Source organism: Haemorhous mexicanus, chromosome 37 (assembly GCF_027477595.1).
Source record: "Haemorhous mexicanus isolate bHaeMex1 chromosome 37, bHaeMex1.pri, whole genome shotgun sequence".
Classification (NCBI taxonomy): Eukaryota; Metazoa; Chordata; class Aves; order Passeriformes; family Fringillidae; genus Haemorhous; species Haemorhous mexicanus.
Genome location: NC_082377.1, coordinates 1,129,536 through 1,152,151, shown reverse-complemented (window position 1 = coordinate 1,152,151; position 22,616 = coordinate 1,129,536). Strand labels below are relative to the sequence as shown.

Sequence of the window (22,616 nt, the reverse complement as noted above, 5' to 3'; positions counted from 1 at the left end):
GCGGCTGCTTTGATGAGGCCGCTCTGGTGTAATTAACGCGGCCTCTTAACGAGGTTTCCCAGCATTAACGCTTCCCAACCGCTGGGACCGGTGGGGGGGGGGAGGGGGAGGAGGAGGAGGAGGAGGAGGAGGAGGAGGAGGAGGAAGGGGGGGGGTGAGGAACTGGGAAGAGCCGGGGTGGAATGGGGGGAGGGGGCTCTGATAGGGAGCTCTGGGAATGGCACCAGGTAAGGATGGGGGGCAGGTGGGGAGTGGCACCTGAGTCATCCCTGTGGGTCCTGACCCATCCCCAGAGACCCCAACCCATCCTCAGAGACCCCTCACCCATTTCCATGGATGCCTGATCCATCCTCAGAGACCCCTGACCCATTTCCATGGACTCCTGACCCATTCCCATGGACCCCCAACCCATCCCTGTGGGTCCTGACCCATCCCCAGAGACCCCAACCCATCCTCAGAGACCCCTCACCCATTTCCATGGACCCCTGATCCATCCTCAGGGACCCCTGACCCATTCCCATAGACCCCCAACCCATCCCTGTAGGTTCTGACCCATCCCCAGAGACCCCAACCCATCCTCAGAGACCCCTCACCCATTTCCATGGATGCCTGATCCATCCTCAGGAACCCCTGACCCATTCCCATAGACCCCCAACCCATCCCTGTGGGTTCTGACCCATCCCCAGAGACCCCAACCCATCCCCAGGACCCCTGACCCATTTCCATGGATGCCTGATCCATCCTCAGAGACCCTTGACCCATTTCCATGGACCCCAACCCATCCTCAGAGACCCCTGACCCATTTCCATGGACCCCTGACCCATTCCCATAGACCCCCAACCCATCCCTGTAGGTCCTGACCCATCCCCAGAGACCCCAACCCATCCTCAGAGACCCCTGACCCATTTCCATGGATGCCTGATCCATCCTCAGGGACCCCTGACCCATTTCCATGGACCCCAACCCATCCTCAGAGACCCCGACCCATTTCCATGGACCCCTGACCCATTCCCATAGACCCCCAACCCATCCCTGTGGGTTCTGACCCATCCCCAGAGACCCCAACCCATCCTCAGAGACCCCTGACCCATTTCCATGGACTCCTGGCCCATTCTCAGGGACCCCTGACCCATTTCCATGGACCCCAACCCATTCCCAGGAACCCCTGACCCATTCCCAGAGACCCCTGACCCATTCCTGGATCTTGACCCACCCCCAGAGGCCCCTGACCCATTTCCATGGACTCCTGGCCCATTCTCAGGGACCCCTGACCCATTCTCAAGGACCCCAACCCATTCTCAAGGACTCCTGACCCATTCTCAGAGACCCCCAACCCATTCCCAGAAACCCCAACCCATTCCCAGAGACCCCTGACCCATTCCCATGGACCCCTGACCCATTCTCAAGGACCCCTGACCCATTTCCATGGACCCCAACCCATTCTCAAGGACCCCTGACCCATTCCCATGGACCCCTGATCCATTCCCATGGACCCCCAACCCATTCCTATGGACCCCAACCCATTCTCAAGGACCCCTGACCCATTCCCATGGACCCCTGACCCATTCCCATGGACCCCAACCCATTCTCAAGGACCCCTGACCCATTCCCATGGACCCCCGACCCATTCCCATGGACCCCAACCCATTCTCAAGGACCCCCGACCCATTCCCATGGACCCCTGATCCATTCTCAAGGACCCCTGACCCATTCCCATGGACCCCCAACCCATTTCCAGGGATCCCACAATGGGATGAGACCCTGGAGAGGGAGATTTTATCCAAGGAACGGAGGAGGTGGGTCTGAACCTCCCCTTTCCACAGGAGATCCCCGCTGAAAATCCCAAGAGGAGACAGCATCACCTCCCATCCCGCCTTTTTTCCACCCCAAAAAAAATCCAATTAAAAAATCCCTTTCCCGGCCCAACTCACCCCTTCTTCCTTCGGGGATGAAGAGGAGGAGGAGGAAAAAATGGAGATGAAAGATGGAAACTTTCATTTTCCCCATCACGGCTCCTCCACCGGCACCATGCCAGAGCCGGGACGCGCTCGGAGCCGCGGGAAGAAGCGCCGGGAGAGGAACCTTTGACCCCGGAGCTGGGAAGGTCCCAAACCTCCCACCCCCGTTGGTGACGCAACGATGGAGCGGCCAAGGCTCTTCCAGGACCTCTCCTGGACATCAGGAACCCCGTGGGGACCCCCTGGATCATCACCGGGTCACGGCTGGGTCACGGTTGGGTCATGGTTGGGTCACGGTTGGGTCACGGTTGGGTCATCATCGATCACCACGGTGTCAACCACCAAACCCCATCCCAAGAGGAGACTCAGGTGGCCAAAACCGACATCCCAAACCCTTCCAAAATCCCCGTGAGGGAAATCAGGGACCCCCTGGAGACCCCCCCCAGCCCTCAGGACCACCCCCAAACTCTTTGGCCGCCCTTTTCTCGCGTTTCCAGCCGCTCCCGCGCAGCTGGCGGGCGGGGACGGCGCTTTTTCCACCCAGAAAGCAAACACCGATTTTTTTCCGGAGCGTTGGGAGGGGTGGGAAGGGCGGGAATTGGAATTTTGGGGTGGCAGGAGGTCAGATTTTATTGGAGTAGGGGTTCCGCCCCGCCGGTGTTTGGCCAAGGGGCGTTTTGTGGGATTTCTTCCTTCTCCCGCGGCAGCTGGGTCCTTGTGGGCTGGTTTTGGTCCTGGTTGGTGGTGTCGGGGTGGGGAAGTCCCTCCAAGCCACCCCTGGGCACTCAAACCCCACCCACGATCCCCAAAATCCCAACTGTGACCCCAAACTCCAATCTCGACCCCCAAAACTCTGATCTCAACGTTCAAAACCCCAAATCAGTGCCCCAAACCCCAACAGTGACCCCAAAACCCAACCCGGACTTCCAAAAGCCAACCCTGGGCTTTAAAGACTCAGCTGTGTCCTCCAGACCCCCAAACTCGATCCCAAAATCCCAAATGTGACCCCAAACTCCAATCTCGACCCCCAAAACTCCGATCTCGATGTTCAAAACCCCAAATCTGTGCCCCAAACCCCAACAGTGACCCCAAAACCCAACCCGGACTTCCAAAAGCCAACCCTGGGCTTTAAAGACTCAGCTGTGTCCTCCAGACCCCCAAACTCGATCCCAAAATCCCAAATGTGATCCCAAACTCCAATCTCGACCCCCAAAACTCTGATCTCAATGTTCAAACCCCAAATCGGTGCCCCAAACCCCAACAGTGACCCCAAAACTCAACCCAGACTTCCAAAAGCCAACCCTGGGCTTTAAAGACTCAGCTGTGTCCTCCAGCCCCCCAAAACTCGATCCCAAAATCCCAAATGTGACCCCAAAACCTCAACCTCAACCCCAAAACCTCCCAATCTGGAACCCCGAACCCCAAACCTCCCATCTCCACTTTCAAAATCCCGATCTCAACATCCAAAATCCCTTGTTTAACCCCAAACTTCAACCACGACCCCAAACCCCCAACCTCAACCCCCTCAACCCCCAAACCATGACCCCCAAAACCCCCAGCCCCAAATCTTGACCCCCAAAATCTCCACCCCCTTCCTTTTGGGGCTCTCTCCCACTCCCATCCCCCCCTTTTTTGGGTGATTTTTCCAGGAGATGAAATAAACGCGTTAATAAATATAATTTCCGTGGAAATGAGGATTTTTCCAGCTCCGGCCACGCTCCCAAAGCCGGATCCAACCCCAAATCCCCCCCCGAGATGTCCTCTCCAAGGAGAAACCCCCCCAAAAAGGACCATGGGAGGACCTCTCCTCTCTCACAGAGGATCCCAATTCTGGCGTTTTTTCCCCCAAAAATGAAAGTTCTGAGGGCTTCGGTCGCTGCCCTGATGGCGCCGAGGGTCTCGGGGGGCACCTTGGTCACCCCCTCCCAGGTATTTGGGGGGGGGGGGGTCACAGGGCTGCTGCACCTTCTGCCAGCACCTGAAAGATGGGGAGGGGGCTGAGGGTCAGGGTTTGGGGTCAAAACGGGGGAGTTGGGGTCAAAATCGGGGTTTTGAAGGTCAAAGTTGTGTTTTGGGGGGCCACCGTCGGGGTTTGGGGGGTTGATGTTGGGGATGTGGGGTCGAGGTTGGGGGTTTGGAGGTCACAGTTGGGGTTTTGAAGTTCAAAATTTGGGGTTTGGGCTGGAGTTTGGAGTTTGGGGGTCACAGTTGGGAGGTTGGGGTGGAGGTTGGAGGTTTTGGGGTCGCTGTTTTGGTTTTGGGGGTCGAGGTTGGGGTTTTGGGGTTAAGTTTGGGGTTTTGAGGTCAAGTTTGGGGTTTTGAGGTCACGGTTTGCGTTCTGGAGATGCAAATGGGGGTGGTGAGGTCACAACTGGGGGCTTGGGTATTTTGAGGCGGTTAGTTGTGGTTTTGGGGGTGGCAGTTTGTGTTTCGGGGTCAGAATCGGGGTTCCAGGTCAATCTTAGGCTGAGGACCCCTCCCCAAAAACGATGTCACCCCGTCACCCACCGACGCCGGGGGTTCGGCCACCTCCGAGCTGGGCTTGTAGGTGTTGTATCCGTAGGGACCTGGGAGGAGGAAGAGGAGGAGGATGAGGATGACCCCATGAGGATTTTGGAGGAGTTTCCCTCTCCATCGATGGTTTCACCCCCCGTTTCGGGGCCCACCTTTCCCAGCACCGCCGCCGTTGACGTGGTAGATCCCGGTGACGCGGCCGTTGCGGCCCCCGTCCGGCCAGGTGTCCTCGACGGCCGCGCTGCGGAGCCGGGCAAGGTTGAGGGGGCTGGGGAGGGGTGACACTGGGGGTGGTCTCCACCCTCCCACCCCCCACCATGAGGCAAAGCTGCTGGACCCCGAATTTTGGGGTCCGACCAGCCCAAATCCCGTTCCTGTGACCCCCCACCCCCGCAGTGGTTTCACCTGGCTCCAGGTGATTTCTTCCTCCCTCGGGCCAAGCGGACGGTGAGGACGATGCAGAGGATGAGGAGGATGAGGATGGTCAGGCCCAGCCCCAGCCCCACGCCCAGGCCCAGCCCCAGTTTGCTGATGTGGGTCTGGCAGCGGTCGCCGGCCGAGAGGTACCAGGGCAGGTCGGGGCAGCTGCAGGGGGAGGTGACAGGTCAGGTGACAGGTGACAGGTGACAGGTCATGGGGAGGGTCCTCAGCCCCTCCCAGGGTGGGGACTGGGGGGTGGGATCCTCCCAGGAACCCCCTGGAATCACAGGAGACTTCCCTGGAGATCCATCACCATGACCGTGGGTTGGGATTGAGGTTTGAGGGGCGTGGTCAAGGGGTTTGGGGGGTCAAGGGTTGGAGCTGGGGGTCAAAGTTGGAGGTTTGAGGTCAAGGTTGGGTGTTGAGGGTCAAGAGTTGAGCGTTGGGGCTCAAGGGTTGGGTTTGGGGTCAAGGGTTGGAGTTGGGGTCAAGGGGTTTGGGGGGTCAAGGGTTGAGTTTGGAGGTCAAGGGTTGGGTTTGGGGGTCAAGGGTTGAGTTTGGGGGTCAAGAGTTGGGTTTGGAGGGCAGGAGTTAGAGTTGGGGGTCAAGGGTTGAGTGTTGGGGTCAAGGTTGGGTGTTGAGGGTCAAGAGTTGAGCGTTGGGGCTCAAGGGTTGGATTTGGGGTCAAGGGTTGAATTTGGGGGTCAAGGGTTGAGTTTGGGGGTCAAGAGTTGGGTTTGGAGGGCAGGAGTTGGAGTTGGGGGTCAAGGGTTGGGTGTTGGGGTCAAGGTTGGGTGTTGAGGGTCAAGAGTTGAGTGTTGGGGCTCAAGGGTTGGATTTGGGGTCAAGGGTTGAGTTTGGGGGTCAAAGTTGGAGGTTTGGGGGTCAAGAGTTGAGTTTGGGGGTCAAGGGTTGAGTTTGAGGGTCCAGGGTTGGGTTTGAAGGGCAGGACTTGACAGGAGCCAAGGGCGCCAAGGTTTTGGGTTCTGGTGGGACCTTGGCCGTCAGACATTGGGATTTGAGCTCAGGAGCTCAAGTTTGGGGTCAAACATTGCGATTCAACAACTTTGGCCTTGAGGGGACCCTTGACCCCATCTTCAAGGTCCGCCTTAAGGTGGGGGCAGTGGGCGTGGCCTGGGGTGGGCGTGGCCAACTCACAAGCACCGGGGCCCCTCCAGGGTGAGCCGGCAGAGCCCGCCGTGGCAGTCGAAGGCGCCGGGGACGTTGAGGGTGCAGTTGGTGACGCAGAGGAGCCCGTTGGCCGTGCGGTACGGGAAGTAGAACCGGCTGAAGTTGGCCGGCGCGTGCCGCCGGCAGAGCTCTGCAGAAGCCAAACCCTGGTCAAGAGTCCCCTGTCCCCACCCCACCTCCCGTGGTGTCCCCAGGTGTCCCCAGCCCGCACTCACCGGTGTAGTTGAGCGCCGGCGTGGCGGCTCTGGTGGCCCTGACGGAGGTGGCGGTGAAGCAGAGCCCATCTGGCAGAGGGGACAGCACTGGGTGGTCACTGGGGGTCACCAGAGGGGGTGGGGACAATCCCAGGGCAGGTGGGGGTCACCTACCGGCCGAGGTGCTGCAGTTGTGGGGCTGGGATGCGGCGTTGGCCACGGCCAGCAGCTCCAGGGCTCGGTGCTCCAGGCTGGCGTTGCCGGGCCGGGGTCGCAGCTGGACGCGGTAATTCACCACCACGCTGCCGCGGCTGGGGGGGACAGGGTCGGGGCTTGGGGGCTTGGGGGTCCTCAGGTGTCACATCCCATCCCATCCTGTCCCGAGGATTCCCATCCCACCCCATGGATCCCATCCCACCCCATGGATCCCATCCCACCCCATGGATCCCATCCCAGATGGTCCTCACCCATCCCAGAGGTTTCTCCCCATCCCATCCCATTCCATCCCACCCCATGGATCCCACCCCATGGATCCCATCTCATCCCAGATGTTCCTCACCCATCCCAGAGGTTCTTCTCCATCCCACCCCAGGGATCGCATCCCATGGATCCCATGATTCCCATCCCATCCCACCCCATGGATCCCATCCCCGATGTTCCTCACCCATCCCAGAGGTTCTTCTCCATCCCACCCCATGGATCCCATGATTCCCATCCCATCCCATCCCATCCCACCCCATCCCATCCCATCCCATCCCATCCCATCCCATCCCATCCCATCCCATCCCATCCCATCCCATCCCATCCCATCCCATCCCATCCCATCCCATCCCATCCCATCCCATCCCATCCCATCCCAGATGTTCCTCACCCATCCCAGAGGTTTTTCTCCATCCCACCCTATGGATCCCATCCCATCCCAGATGTTCCTCACCCATCCCAGAGGTTTTTCTCCATCCCACCCCATGGATCCCATGATTCCCATCCCACCCCACCCCAGTCCCACCCCCCGGTCCCTCGCCCACCTCAGGCTCAGGACCTGGACCCCGCGGTAGCCAGAGACGTTCCGGTAGATCCCATCCATCTGGGGACAGAGGGACACGGGTCACCTGGGGGGGTCTCAGGTGGTCCCTTGGGTGGAACCCCAGGGGTCCTTTGGGATGGTCCCTCAGGATGGTCCTGGGGGCCTCTTGGGATGGTTCCAAGGGTCCCTTGGGGTGGTCCTGGGGTCTTTTGGGATGGTCCTGGAGATCCCTTAGGGTGGTGCTGAGGGTCCCTAATGTCCCCTTGGGGTGGTCCTGAGGGTCCTCGTGGTGGAATCTTGGGGTGATCCTGGGGGTCCCTTGGGATGGACACTTGGGATGGACACTTGGGATGGACCCTTGGGATGGACCCTTGGGATGGACACTTGGGGTGGACATTTGGGATGGACCCTTGGGATGTACCCTTGGGATGGACATTTGGGATGGACACTTGGGGTGGACACTCGGGATGGACACTTGGGGTGGACACTTGGGGTGGACACTCGGGATGGACCCTTGGGATGGACCCTTGGGATGGACACTTGGGATGGACACTTGGGATGGACACTTGGGATGGACATTTGGGATGGACACCCGGGGTGGACACTCGGGATGGACCCTTGGGATGGACCCTTGGGGTGGACACTCGGGATGGACACTTGGGGTGGACACTTGGGGTGGACACTCGGGATGGACCCTTGGGATGGACCCTTGGGATGGACACTTGGGATGGACCCTTGGGATGGACACTTGGGGTGGACATTTGGGATGGACCCTTGGGATGGTTCCTTGGGATGGACACTTGGGATGGACACTTGGGGTGGACACTCAGGATGGACCCTTTGGATGGACACTCGGGATGGACATTCGGGGTGGACACTTGAGGTGGACACTTGGGATGGACACTCGGGGTGGACCCTTGGGATGGACACTTGGGATGGACCCTTGGGATGGACAATTGGGATGGACCCTTGGGATGGACAATTGGGATGGACCCTTGGGATGGACCCTCTGGATAAACCCTTGGGATGGACCCTTGGGATGGACACCCGGGGTGGACACTTTGGATGGACACTTGGGATGGACACTTGGGATGGACACTTGGGATGGACCCTTGGGGTGGACACTTGGGATGGACCCTTGGGATGGACCCTTGGGGTGATGCCGGGGGTCCCTCGAGCTGTCCCCACACTCAGGACACCCCACCCCTGGGGTCTCACCGTCCGGCTGAACTCCTCGGCGAAGCGCCGGTGCCCGGGGGACGAGGTGTCCCTCATGTCCTCCGAGAAGTCCCGGTTGGTGACACGCGCCATCATCGTCACGAAGGGACCCAGCTCTGCGGGGACAGACGTGTCTGTGACACGGGGACACCTCGGAGGGGACAGGGGGGTCACAGGTGGGGGTGTCCCCCTCCCCGCCTTTACCTGCCGTCAGGTTGATGGTGCTGGCGCCGAACTCGCAGCGGGGGCCGTCCATGTTGGGGGGGCACAGACACGTGGTGCCCACCCAGAGCCCCCCGTTCAGGCAGGGGTCTGGGGGTGACACGAGGACTTGGGGACCCCAATGAGGTCATCGCCACCCCCAGTTCCCCCCTCCCAGTTCCACCCAGTTGGCCCCACCATCACCGCACCCCCAATTTTGGGGAGAAAACCACAAAAACCTCAATTCCTGGTGTCACCACCACACCCATCCTTGGGGTGTCCTCCTAGGTGGGGCGTCCCCCTCCCCAAAATACCCGTGGGTTTGTGAGGGGGGGTCTTCCCACCCCAGGCAGAGCCACCATCCCAGTTCCACCATTATTGCCCCACAATTTTGGGGTGAAAACCACAAAATCCCCAATTCCTGGTGCCACACCCCTCCTGCTGTGGTGGTGGGGGGCAACACCCCCAAAATCCCCACGGATTTTGGGTGGGGGGTCTTCCCACCCCAGGCAGAGCCACCATCCCAGTTCCACCACGTTGTCTCCACCATCATTGCCCCCACAATTTTGGGGTGAAAACCACAAAATCCCCAATTCCTGGTGCCACACCCCTCCTGCTGTGGTGGTGGGGGGGCAACACCCCCAAAACCCCACGGATTTTGGGGTGGTCGAGGGGGGTCTCCCCACCCCAGGCAGAGCCACCAACCTCTGGTGGTGGGCACGGTGGTGGTCGTGGTTCTCCTGGTGCTTCGTGGCGTCGCCCTGGTCCGGCGCGGCGTCCTCACCGTGGGGACCGTGGTGGGTCTGGGGTCTTCACAGCGGGGTCCGGAGTAACCGGGGGGGGCAGTAGCACTCGGTGCCCACGGCGGTGCCACCGTGGCGACAGGCGGTGGCCGGGTCGGGGGTGGCACAGCGAGGTCCGGTCCGGCCGGGGGGGCAGATGCAGCGGTCACCCACGGCCGTGCTGCCGCCGGCGCAGCGGTCAGCGGGGTCGGGGGTCTCGCAGGTGGGGCCGGAGTAGCCGGGGGGGCACAGGCAGTGGGTCCGGTTGGCCACGCCGCCGTTGCGGCACACGACTGGGATTGGGGACAAGGACATGGTGAGGGGACACTGGTGGGGGGGGTCTTTCATTCATCCATATTGGAGGAGACCCTTGAGAAGGAGACCCCCCACCCCAGGAGTTCCATGGGAAGGAGACCCCCCACCCCAAGACACCCAGAACCTCCATCCTCGTCTTCCTCCCCACCCCAGGAGACCCTCAGGAAGGAGGACCCCCACCCCAGGAGACCCCAGAACCTCCATCCTCCTCTTCTTCCTCACCTTGACCACAAGAGACCCCTGGGAAGGAGACCCCCACCCCAAGACACCCCAGAACCTCCATCCTCCTCCTCTTCCTCCCCACCCCAGGAGACCCTCAGGAAGGAGACCCCACCCCACTCCTGACCCCAGAGAGGAGACCCCACCCCACCCCAGTGACCCCCCAGGACACGCACTGGCCGGGGGGCTGGCGCCATGTGGCAGGTAGAGGCAGATGGTGGCCATGGTGGCCCTGGTGGCCGTGGGGGGGACAGTGGAGGTGGTCAAAAAGTCCCCGGTGGTCCCGGCAGAGACGTGGGACAGCGCCCTGGTGGCTTCGGTGACGTTGGGCGGGCTCTCGGTGACATCCAGGACGGTGCCGGTGGCATTGGGCGGGGCTGGTGTCGAGGTGACGTCGGCAGGGACGACTGAGAGGGTGGACAGGGTGTGGCTCTCCAGGGTGGTGGCCCCGGTGTCACTTTCCAGGCTGGTGGCCGTGGTGTCACTTTCCAGGCTGGTGGCCGTGGTGTCACTTTCCAAGCTGGTGGCCCCGGTGTCACTCTCCGTGATGGTGGCCCTGGTGCTGTTCTCCATGGCCCTGGTGTGGCCCTCCACGGTGGTCACACTGGTGTCACCTTTCAAGGTGGTGGCCCTGGTGTTGTTCCCCATGGCCGTGGTGTTCCTCACCCTGGTGGTGGCCTTGTTGTGGCTTCCCAGGTGTCCTGGTGGCACCGTCACGGTGTCACTTTCCACTGTGGTGGCCTTGGTGTTGTTTACCGTGGTGGCCACTGGTGTGGCCTCTGTGTCACCCTCCATGGGGGTGGCCTCGGTGTCACCCTCCATGGCCGTGGTGTCACCTCCCACGAGGTTTGACCGAGTGACCGTGGTGTCACCGTCCACGGCTGTGGCCTCACCCTCCACGGTGGTGGCCCTGGTGGCATTCCTCAGGTGTGAGGACGTGACATTTGTTACGCGGCCCTCTGGCAGCATCGGCGTGGTGTTCCCCCCTGTGGTGGTGGCCAAGGGGACACTTGCCCTGACCCTGGTGGCCCTTTCTGTGGTGGTCACCACGTCATGGTCAATGCCACCATAGATCGTTGTGTCCCTCTCTGTGGTGGTCACCACGTCATGGTCAATGCCACCATAGATCGTTGTGTCCCTCTCCGTGGTGGTCACCACATCACGGTCTGTGTCACCATAGATGGTTGTGTCCCTCTCCGTGGTGGTCACCACGCCATGGTCAATGCCACCATAGATCGTTGTGTCCCTCTCTGTGGTGGTCACCACGTCATGGTCGGTGCCACCATAGATGTTTGTGTCCCTCTCTGTGGTGGTCACCACGTCATGGTCAGTGCCACTGTAGACCGTTGTGTCCCTTTCTGTGGTGGTCACCACGTCATGGTCGGTGCCACCATAGATGGTTGTGTCCCTCTCCGTGGTGGTCACCACGTCATGGTCAGTGCCACCGTAGACAGTTGTGTCCCTCTCTGTGGTGGTCACCACGTCATGGTCAGTGCCACTGTAGACCGTTGTGTCCCTCTCTGTGGTGGTCACCACGTCATGGTCCGTGCTGGCCACCCCGTGAGTGACCGTGCTGGCACTGACCACAGCGGTGACAGTGACGTTCCTTCCCACAACGCCACCAGCGGTGATGACCACAATGCCACTTCCCACGGTGGTGGCATTGCCCTCCACAGGCCTGGCCGTGACATTCCTGGCCCTCCTCACCGATGGCGCATCCGCGGTGTCCCCTCCCGCGGTGGTGGCCGTCACCGTGCCGCTCGTCCCCGCCGTGTCATTGACGTACAACCCCCTCCCCGCCGCCGTGGTCGGGCCTGTCCAGGTGCACTCGCACCGAGGTCCCCAAGCCGTGGGGGGACACCGGCACGTCCCCTTCTCCAAGGTGCCACCGTTGAGGCACGGCCCGAGCTCCTCCAGCTCCTGGCAGGTGTCCCCGCGGAAGCCGGGCGGGCACACGCACCTTGTCCCAAAGGCGGTGGCCCCGTTGTGGCAGGCGCTGGCGGGGTCATGGCGCTGGCACCGGGGTCCCCCAAACCCCGGGGGACAGTAGCAGGTTGTCCCCACGGCGGTGCCACCGTTGCGGCAGGCGCTGGCGGGGTCGGGGGTCTCGCAGAGGGGGCCGGAGTGGCCGGGGGGACAAGCGCAGGTGTCCCCAACCACGGTGCCACCGTTGGCGCAGGAGGCTGCAAGGGACAGGAGGTTGTGGGGTGGGATGGGAATGGGGATGTCCCCAAATTGGGGAGGGGGCTGTCCCCAAATTGGGGCAGAGGGCTGGGGTTGTCCCCAAACTGGAGGAGGGACACAAAAGTCTGTCCCCAAACTGGGAAAGGGAACTGGAAGTCTGTCCCTAAACTGGGAAAGGGACACAAAAGTCTGTCCCCAAACTGGAGGAGGGACACAAAAGTCTGTCCCCAGTCTGGGAAAGGGACACAAAAGTCTGTCCCCAAACTGGAGAAGGGACACAAGGTTTTGTCCCCAAACTGGGAAAGGGAAATGGGAATCTGTCCCCAAACTGGGAATGGGACACAAAAGTCTGTCCCCAACATGGAGAAGGGACACAAGGTTTTGTCACCAAACTGGGAAAGGGACACAAAAGTCTGTCCCCAAACTGGGAAAGGGAACTGGGATTCTGTCCCCAAACTGGGAAAGGGAACTGGGAGTCTGTCCCCAAACTGGGAAAGGGACACAAAAGTCTGTCCCCAAACTGGAGGAGGGACACAAAAGTCTGTCCCCAGTCTGGGAAAGGGACACAAAAGTCTGTCCCCAAACTGGAGAAGGGACACAAAGTTTTGTCCCCAAACTGGGAAAGGGAAATGGGAATCTGTCCCCAAACTGGGAAAGGGACACAAAAGTCTGTCCCCAAACTGGGAGTCTGTCCCCAAACTGGAGAAGGGACACAAAAGTCTGTCCCCAAACTGGGAAAGGGAACTGGGAGTCTGTCCCCAAACTGGGAAAGGGAACTGGGATTCTGTCCCCAAACTGGAGGAGGGACACAAAAGTCTGTCCCCAAACTGGGAGTGGCACCTGGGGGTCCATCCCTGCTCCTGCCCCACCCGATCCCCTGGATCCATGTCCCCCCACCCAACACCCTCGGGAGGGGGCCCAAAATCCCGGGAGGGGACATCGGGGTGTGACCCACCCCCCACCCCCCAAAATCTTCCCCTTGAGGACCAGAACCCCCCATGCCAAGATGGGAAGAGGGGAGGGGACACAGGGACAACCCTGGTGGCCCCCCAAAATGTCCAAGCTCATTGCCAGGAATCCCCAAAAAGAGCCAAAATCCCCCAAAAATTCCCAAAAGAGAGAATCCTGGAGGTGGCAGCACGGACCGGCCTCCACCTCACCCCCAACTCACCTGACAGAGCCCCCGAGGGGACAAAGAGGAGGAAGATGAGGATGAAGGCGCTGCCACCCAACTCCATCCTCGGCCGGTCCTGGAGCAGCGACTGAGCCGGCTCCGGTGGCCACGGGGACTTTGTGGCCCGAGGCTGTGCCGGTCACCGACCGCAAGGTTGGGCAGCGCCGGCAAACAATCCCCTGAGTCACCCATTGTTATCAACACGCCTGGAGCCCGGGAAATAATAAAAAACAATTAATTAATTAATTGTTAAAAAAAAAAAAAAGCCACAAAAAGGGGCGTGAGAAGAGCCGGGACATTCCCCAGGGAATTCCAAAGGGCCGGGCCCAGCCCTGGCGCCGGGGTTGCTGATAAGATAAGGAGGGAGCTGGGGGTGGGCACCGCCCCTGGGCGGGGCCGGCGTCCCCAAAGTCCTGGAGGTGCTGGAGCCGGGACCGGGGGGGAGCTTGGATTGGGTTGGGTTGGGTTGGGTTGGTTGGGTTGGGTTGGGTTGGGCTGGGTTGGGCTGGGTTGAGATGAGTTGGGTTGGGTTGAGTTGGGTTGAGTAGGGTTGGGTTGAGTTGGGTTGAGATGAGTTTGGTTGGGTTGGGTTGGGTTGAGTTGGGTTGAGTTGGGTTGGGTTGGGTTGAGTTGGGTTGGGTTGAGTTGAGTTGGGTTGGGTTGGGTTGAGTTGGGTTGAGTTGGGTTGAGTTGGGTTGGGTTGGGTTGAGTTGGGTTGGGTTGGGTTGGGTTGGGTTGAGTTGGGTTGAGTTGGGTTGAGTTGGGTTGAGATGAGTTGGGTTGGGTTGGGTTGAGTTGGGTTGAGTTGGGTTGATTTGGGTTGGGTTGGGTTGAGTTGAGTTGAGTTGGGTTGGGTTGGGTTGAGTTGGGTTGAGTTGGGTTGGGTTGAGTTGGGTTGGGTTGGGTCGGGTTGAGATGAGTTGGGTTGGGTTGGGTTGAGTTGGGTTGGGTTGAGTTGAGTTGGGTTGAGTTGGGTTGGGTTGGGTTGGGTTGGGTTGGGTTGAGTTGGGTTGGGTTGGGTTGAGTTGGGTTGGGTTGGGTTGGGTTGGGTTGAGTTGAGTTGAGTTGGGTTGGGCTGGGTTGAGTTGGGTTGAGTTGGGTTGGGTTGGGTTGAGTTGGGTTGAGTTGGGTTGGGTTGAGTTGGGTTGAGTTGGGTTGGGTTGGGTTGAGTTGGGTTGGGTTGAGTTGGGTTGGGTTGGGTTGGGTTGAGTTGGGTTGGGTTGAGTTGAGTTGGGTTGGGTTGGGTTGAGTTGGGTTGAGTTGGGTTGAGTTGGGTTGGGTTGGGTTGAGTTGGGTTGGGTTGGGTTGGGTTGGGTTGAGTTGGGTTGAGTTGGGTTGAGTTGGGTTGAGATGAGTTGGGTTGGGTTGGGTTGAGTTGGGTTGATTTGGGTTGGGTTGGGTTGAGTTGAGTTGAGTTGGGTTGGGTTGGGTTGAGTTGGGTTGAGTTGGGTTGGGTTGAGTTGGGTTGGGTTGGGTCGGGTTGAGATGAGTTGGGTTGGGTTGGGTTGAGTTGGGTTGGGTTGAGTTGAGTTGGGTTGAGTTGGGTTGGGTTGGGTTGGGTTGGGTTGGGTTGAGTTGGGTTGGGTTGGGTTGAGTTGGGTTGGGTTGGGTTGGGTTGGGTTGAGTTGAGTTGAGTTGGGTTGGGCTGGGTTGAGTTGGGTTGAGTTGGGTTGGGTTGGGTTGAGTTGGGTTGAGTTGGGTTGGGTTGAGTTGGGTTGAGTTGGGTTGGGTTGGGTTGAGTTGGGTTGGGTTGAGTTGGGTTGGGTTGGGTTGGGTTGAGTTGAGTTGAGTTGGGTTGGGTTGAGTTGGGTTGAGTTGGGTTGGGTTGAGTTGGGTTGGGTTGGGTCGGGTTGGGTTGGGTTGGGTTGAGTTGGGTTGAGTTGGGTTGGGTTGGGTTGGGTTGGGTTGGGTTGGGTTGAGTTGGGTTGAGTTGAGTTGGGTTGGGTTGGGTTGGGTTGGGTTGAGTTGGGTTGGGTTGGGTTGGGTTGGGTTTGGTTGGGTTGAGTCACGGTGGGGTGACGGCCACGCGTCCCCTCCCAGCCAGGGGAGGGGGTTTTGGGGTGGGGAGGGGGTTTTGGGGTGTCCCCTGGGGGGTCCCCGGTGGGATTTGGGGTGTTTGGGTGGGGGAGGGGGCGGTTGTTGGGTGGTCTCACCTTCCTGGGATGTCCCCAGTGTTTCCCAGTAAGTCCCAGTATGTCCCAGTTTGTTCTGGGTGCCACCTCCTCCCAGTCTCTCCCAGTTCCTCCCAGTTCCTCCCAGTCTCTCCCAGTACCTCCCAGTCTCTCCCAGTCTCTCCCAGTGCCTCCCAGTGCCTCCCAGTATCTCCCAGTGTCTCCCAGTCTCTCCCAGTATCTCCCAGTGCCTCCCAGTCACGTGGCACCCCCCTCCCAAAAAACCGAGGAAATTCACACAAATTAAACCAAGAAATCGATTCTTTATTATCAATACATTGATTACTGATATAAATAAATACAGGGGGAGGGGCAGGAAAAGGGGGCGGGGCTCCTGCACCTCCCCCTCCCCAAAAGGGTTTTTTGGGGGGGCTTCAATCCCCCCTGGGACCCTCCAGGCTCTGCCCGGTGGGGGGGGGGAGGGGTGGGGCTTCATCACCTCAAATAAATAAATATTGAGGGGTTCCCTCCCCCAAACGCCACAGAAATCCCCAAAATCCCCCCAAAATCCCCCCAAAATCCCCCCAAAATCCCCCCAAACCCCAACCCCGAGGGGCTCCTGGCGCGTCCCGCACGCCAGAGCAAACTGGGAGTTACTGGGAGCTACTGGGAGCAGGTCCCGACTCTCACGTGGGTTTGGGGGTCGCTCTTGGGGTTTGGGGTCTCCTGGTCCACGTCAAAGTCCCCTCATTTGGGTTGGGGTCTTCTGGTCCGGGTCGATGTCCCATTATTGGGGTTGGGGTCCCCTCATTGGGGTCGGGGTCTCCTGGTCCAGGTCGGTGTCCCCTCATTGGGGTCAGGGTCCCCTCATTGGGGTCGGGGTCTCCTGTTGGGGTTGGGGTCTTCTAGTCCGGGTCGATGTCCCCTCACTGGGGTTGGGGTTCCCTCATTGGGGTCGGGGTCTCCTATTGGGGTTGGGGTCTCCTGGTCCAGGTTGATGTCCCCTCATTGGTGTTGGGGTTCCCTCATTGGGGTCGGGGTCTCCTCGTCCAGGTCGATGTCCCCTCACTGGGGTCGATGTCCCCTGGTCCAGGTCGATGTCCCCTCATTGGGGCTGGGGTCCCCTCATTGGGGTCGGGGTCCCCTCATTGGGGTCGGGGTCTCCTGGTCCAGGTCGATGTCCCCTCATTGGGGTCGGGGTCCCCTCGTTGGGGTCGGGGTCTCCTCGTCCAGGTCGGGGTCCTCTCACTGGGGTTGGGGTCTCGTCGTCCAGGTGGATGTCCCCTCATTGGGGCTGGGGTCCCCTCATTGGGGTCGGGGTCCCCTCACTGGGGTCGATGTCCCCTGGTCCAGGTCGATGTCCCCTCGTTGGGGTTGGGGTCCCCTCGTTGGGGTCGGGGTCCCCTCGTGGCTCTCCAGGAGGTCCCACGGGGGGGTCACAGGTCAGGGGTGACCCTCGGCCTCGGGGTCCTCAGCTGGGGGAGGGGACAGGATGAGAGGGGGGTCATGGAAGCAATCTGGGGGGCCCTTTAGGGTCCTGGAAGGGGGTTTGGGGTCCCTTAAGGGTCCTGGAAGGGGATTTGGGGTCCCTTAAGGGTCCTGGAAGGGATTTGGGGTCCCTTTAAGGTCCTTGAAGGGGATTTAGGTTCCTTTAGGGTCCTAAAAGGGGGTTTGGGGTCTCTTTTGGGTCCTTGAAGGGGATTTGGGGTCCCTTTAGGGTCCTTGAAGGAGATTTGGGGTCCCTTTAGAGTCCTCGAAAGGGATTTGGTGTTCCTTTAGGGTCCTGGAAGGAGATTTAGGTTCCTTTAGGGTCCTGGAAGGGGTTTGGGATCCCTTTAGGGTCCTGGAAGTGGATTTAGGTTCCTTTAGGGTCCTGGAAGTGGATTTATGTTCCTTTAGGATCCTGGAAGGGGGTTTGGGGTCTCTTTTGGGTCCTGGAAGTGGATTTGGGGTTCTTTAAGGGTCCTGGAAGAGGTTTGGGGTCCCTTAAGGGTCCTGGAAGGGGATTTGGGGTCTCTTTAGGGTCCTGGAAGGGGTTTGGGATCCCTTTAGGGTCCTGGAAGTGGGTTTAGGGTCTTTTTTGGGTCCTGGAAGGGAGGTATGTACCTGGAGGAAGGGATCCACTCGCTCCAAGGATGGTCTGAAGGCGGGGGGACCCCCCAGACCCTCCCGGGGGGGGCTCGGGGGTCTTGTCCAGGTCTCGGAGTCCTCAAATTGGGGCTGGGGGTGGCGGTCGGGGGCGACCCCCGGGTTGGGGATGACGTCCCCGCGCGGGGGGGGCCAGGAGAAATCGTCGAGCTCGTACCAAGAGCCCCCAAAATAGGGGGGGAGGTCACTGGGGGAGGGGAAAGGGGGTGAGAATTGGGAGACCCCCCCCCCCCAAAATCCAAACTGGAGATTCAAACTGGGAGACCACCCCAAACTGGGAATCCAAACTGGGAGACCAGCCCAAACTGGGAATCCAAACTGGGAGACCACCCCAAACTGGGAATCCAAACTGGGAGATTCCCCCAAAATCCAAACTGGGAGACCCCCCCCCAAACTGGGAGAACCCCCCCAAAACTGGGAATCCAAACTGGGAGAGCCCCCTCAAACTGGGAATCCAAACTGGGAGACCACCCCAAACTGGGAATCCAAACTGGGAGATCCCCCCAAAATCCAAACTGGGAGAACCCCCCCCAAACTGGGAGAACCCCCCCAAAACTGGGAATCCAAACTGGGAGACCCCTCCCAAGGCAGAAGCTGAACTGGAAACCCCCCCAGAAATGGGGAATCCAAACTGGGAAACTCCCCCCAAAATGAGGAACCTGAACTGGGAACCCCCCCCCCCTAAATGAGGAACCCAAACTGGGAATCCCCCCCAAGGCAGAACCCAAACTGGGAGCCCCCTCCCAAGGCAGAACCCAAACTGGGAGACCCCTCCCAAGGCAGAACCCAAACTGGGACCGCCCCCCTCAAACAGGGAGCCCAAACTGGGAGACCCCCCCCCGTTGCCGAGCCCCCTCCCCAAACTGGAAGCCCCTTCCCAAACAGGGACCCCAAACCGGGAGCCCCCTGGTGCCGAGCCCCCTCCCCAAACTGGGAGCCCCCTTCCCAAACTGGGAACCCCCTCCCCAAACAGGGACCCCAAACCGGGAGCCCCCCGGTGCCAAGCCCCCTCCCCAAACTGGGAGCCCCCTTAAACAGGGACCCCAAACTGGAAGCCCCCCCCCAAACAGGGACCCCAAACTAGGAGCCCCCTCCCCAAACAGGGACCCCCAAACAGGGACCCTCCCCAAACAGGGACCCCAAACTGGAAGCCCCTCCCCAAACAGGTACCCCAAACTGGAAGCCCCTCCCCAAACAGGGACACCAAACTGGAAGCCCCTCCCCAAACAGGGACCCCAAACCGGGAGCCCCCCCGGTGCCGATCCCCCCCCCCGGGCCGGTACCTGCGGTAGCGCCGGTGCCGGCGGCAGAGCAGCAGCAGGACGAGGATGAGGCAGGTGAGGAAGAGCAGGGCCACGGCCACGCCCAGCCCGGTGGCCACCTTGCTGACCCGGCCCGAGCACTGGGCCCCCGTGTACCAGAACAGCTCCTGGTCCGGGCAGCTGGGGAGGGGACAGGGGTCACACCTCGGGGTCACCCCCCACCCGCACCCCTGGGACCCCCCGGGGTGGGCAGAGAGCCGTGGGGGCACCGGGGACAGCACGGCAGGGGTTGGGACCCCCCCAGGGGGTGGTGGGACCCCCCGATGGGTGGTGGGACCCCCCGATGGGTGGTGGGACCCCATGGTGGACATTGGGACCCCCAATGGCTGTTGGGACGCCACGATGGGTGTTGGGACCTCTTGGTGGCCACTGTGACCCCATGGTGGACATTGAGACCCCATGGTGGCATCTAGGACCCCTTGGTGGCCCTTGTGACCTCTTGGTGGCCGTTGTGACCCCATGGTGGGATCTAGGACCCCGTGGTGGCCACTGTGACCCCATGGCGGACATTGAGAGCCCTTGGTGGCATCTAGGAGCCCTTGGTGGACCTTGAGAGCCCTTGGTGGCATCTAGGAGCCCTTGGTGGACATTGAGACCCCTTGGTGGCATCTAGGAGCCCATGGTGGACATTGAGAGCCCTTGGTGGCATCTAGGACCCCTTGGTGGACATTGAGAGCCCTTGGTGGCATCTAGGACCCCTTGGTGGACATTGAGAGCCCTTGGTGGCCGCTGTGACCCCGTGGTGGACCTTGAGAGCCCTTGGTGGCATCTAGGAGCCCGTGGTGGACATTGAGAGCCCTTGGTGGCATCTAGGAGCACTTGGTGGACATTGAGAGCCCTTGGTGTGTTCTAGGACCCCTTGGTGGACCTTGAGAGCCCTTGGTGGCATCTAGGACCCCTTGGTGGCCCTTGTGACCCCTTGGTGGCCGCTGTGACCCCATGGTGGACATTGAGACCCCATGGTGGCATCTAGGACCCCTTGGTGGACATTGAGAGCCCTTGGTGGCATCTAGGAGCCCATGGTGGGCATTGAGACCCCTTGGTGGCCACTGTGACCCCGTGGTGGACATTGAGACCCCTTGGTGGCATCTAGGAGCCCGTGGTGGACATTGAGAGCCCTTGGTGGCATCTAGGAGCCCGTGGTGGACATTGAGAGCCCTTGGTGGCATCTAGGAGCCCTTGGTGGACATTGTGACCCCTTGGTGGCCGCTGTGACCCCATGGTGGACATTGAGAGCCCTTGGTGGCATCTAGGAGCCCTTGGTGGACCTTGAGAGCCCTTGGTGGCATCTAGGAGCCCTTGGTGGACATTGAGAGCCCTTGGTGGCCGCTGTGACCCCATGGCGGACATTGAGAGCCCTTGGTGGCATCTAGGAGCCCGTGGTGGACATTGAGAGCCCTTGGTGGCATCTAGGAGCCCTTGGTGGCCCTTGTGACCCCTTGGTGGCCGCTGTGACCCCGTGGTGGACATTGAGACCCCTTGGTGGCATCTAGGACCCCTTGGTGGACATTGTGACCCCTTGGTGGCCGCTGTGACCCCTTGGTGGACATTGAGAGCCCTTGGTGGCATCTAGGAGCCCTTGGTGGACCTTGAGAGCCCTTGGTGGCCGCTGTGACCCCGTGGTGGACATTGAGAGCCCTTGGTGGCATCTAGGACCCCTTGGTGGACATTGAGAGCCCTTGGTGGCATCTAGGACCCCTTGGTGGACATTGAGAGCCCTTGGTGGCATCTAGGAGCCCTTGGTGGACCTTGAGAGCCCTTGGTGGCATCTAGGAGCCCTTGGTGGCATCTAGGAGCCCTTGGTGGACATTGAGAGCCCTTGGTGGCATCTAGGAGCCCTTGGTGGACCTTGAGAGCCCTTGGTGGCATCTAGGAGCCCGTGGTGGCACTCACAAGCAGCGCGGTCCCTGGCGGGTGACCTGGCAGCGGCCGTGGTGGCAGTCCAGGCTCTGGGGCCGGTTGGGGGTGCAGGAGGTGACGCAGTGCAGGACCCCCGAGGTCAGCTCGGCCGAGAAGAAGTCACCGTAGCCCGGGGGGGCTCGCTGGTGGCACAGCTCTGGAGGGGTGGGGACAACGAGGGGACATCAGGGGGGTGAAGGTGGGTGAGGGGTGGGGGCAGGAGGTGGTGGGTGGTCAGGGGGTGGTGGGGTGGTCAGGAGGTGGTGGGGTGGTCAGAGGGGTCCATGGGGTGGTCAGGGGGTGGTGGGGTGGTCAGGAGGGTCCATGGGGTGGTCAGGAGGGTCCATGGGGTGGTCAGAGGGGTCCATGGGGTGGTCAGGGGGTGGTGGGGTGGTCAGGAGGGTCCATGGAGTGGTCAGGGGGGTGGTGGGGTGGTCAGGAGGGTCCATGGGGTGGTCAGAGGGTGGTGGGGTGGTCAGGAGGGTCCATGGGGTGGTCAGGAGGGTCCATGGGGTGGTCAGGAGGGGACAGTGGGTGGTCAGGAGAGGCCATGAGATGGTCAGAGGGGTCCATGAGGTGGTCAGGGGGTGGTGGGGTGGTCAGAAGGGTCCATGGGGTGGTCAGGAAAGGCCATGAGATGGTCAGAGGGGTCCATGGGTTGGTCAGGAGGGTCCATGGGGTGGTCAGGGGGTGGTGGTTGGGTGGTCAGGAGGGTCCATGGGGTGGTCAGGGGGTGGTGGGGTGGTCAGAGGGGTCCATGGGGTGGTCAGGAGAGGCCATGAGATGGTCAGAGGGGTCCATGGGGTGGTCAGGGGGTGGTGGGGTGGTCAGAGGGGTCCATGGGGTGGTCAGGGGGTGGTGGGGTGGTCAGGAGGGTCCATGGAGTGGTCAGGAGGGTCCATGGGGTGGTCAGGAGGGTCCATGGGGTGGTCAGAGGGGTCCATGGGGTGGTCAGGGGGTGGTGGGGTGGTCAGAAGGGTCCATGGGGTGGTCAGGAGGGACCATGGGGTGGTCAGAGGGGTCCATGGGGTGGTCAGGAAAGGCCATGAGATGGTCAGAGGGGTCCATGGGTTGGTCAGGGGGTGGTGGGGTGGTCAGAGGGGTCCATGGGGTGGTCAGGAGGGTCCATGAGGTGGTCAGGGGGTGGTGGGGTGGTCAGGAGGGTCCATGGGGTGGTCGAGGTCTCCATGCCAGTCTCACCATCCAGGTCCATCACCTCCCTCATGTCGCTGACCACGGGGTTTGTCCCCACCACCAGGCACAGCACGGCTGGGGTGGGAGGAGAAGACATCAGAGACCACCCTTGGGTGCCCCAGAGGTCCTCCATGGGAGGTCCCACCGGGGTCGTGGAGGATCTGGGGGGGCTTTGGGGGGTCACCCACAGGTGTTGTGCTGGCACTGGCCCTGGCTGGCCTCCACCTCCCGGAGGTTCTCCACCAGCTCGTCCGTGGTCTCCTGGAACTCCTCCGTGGTGTTGCTGCTCTGGGCCATGGTGAAGAACACCTGGTGTCCCACCACGATGCTGCCGGACCTTTGGGGAGGGGACACAGGAGGTCACGAGGAGGGGCTGGGGACACTCCAACCCCACCCCACCCCAGCCTTGGGACCCCCTTACTTGAGGCTGGTGATCTCCACGCCCTCGTAGCCAGGGATGGTCCCATAGATCTTCTTGATCTGCAGGGGCAAAAGGTCTCTTGGTGACATCTGAGGGGACACGGTGGCCACCCCTGAGGGGACACGGT

General features: G+C 61.0%; 1 protein-coding gene across 1 annotated transcript; it reads right to left on the bottom strand.

The window, feature by feature from the left end:
• Positions 1-9,446: 9,446 nt before the first annotated feature.
• On the bottom strand, positions 9,447-13,499 carry LOC132341283 (mucin-3A-like). The gene is made up of 3 exons (XM_059872682.1): positions 13,392-13,499; positions 10,213-12,219; positions 9,447-9,795 (listed from the first exon to the last, which is right to left on the bottom strand). Exons 1-3 carry the CDS (start codon positions 13,456-13,458, stop codon positions 9,533-9,535), a joined length of 2,337 nt encoding a protein of 778 aa, XP_059728665.1. The 5' UTR covers positions 13,459-13,499; the 3' UTR covers positions 9,447-9,532.
• Between the last annotated feature and the right edge of the window lie 9,117 nt (positions 13,500-22,616).

Coding starts and splice junctions, on each gene's coding strand:
- LOC132341283 (XM_059872682.1), bottom strand. CDS start 13,458: ATGGAGTTGGGTGGCAGCGCCTTCATCCTCATCTTCCTCCTCTTTGTC. Junction 12,220..13,391: donor CCCCTCGGGGGCTCTGTCAG/GTGAGTTGGGGG, acceptor TGTCCCTTGCAG/CCTCCTGCGCCAACGGTGGC. Junction 9,796..10,212: donor TGGCGCCAGCCCCCCGGCCA/GTGCGTGTCCTG, acceptor CCCCAATCCCAG/TCGTGTGCCGCAACGGCGGC.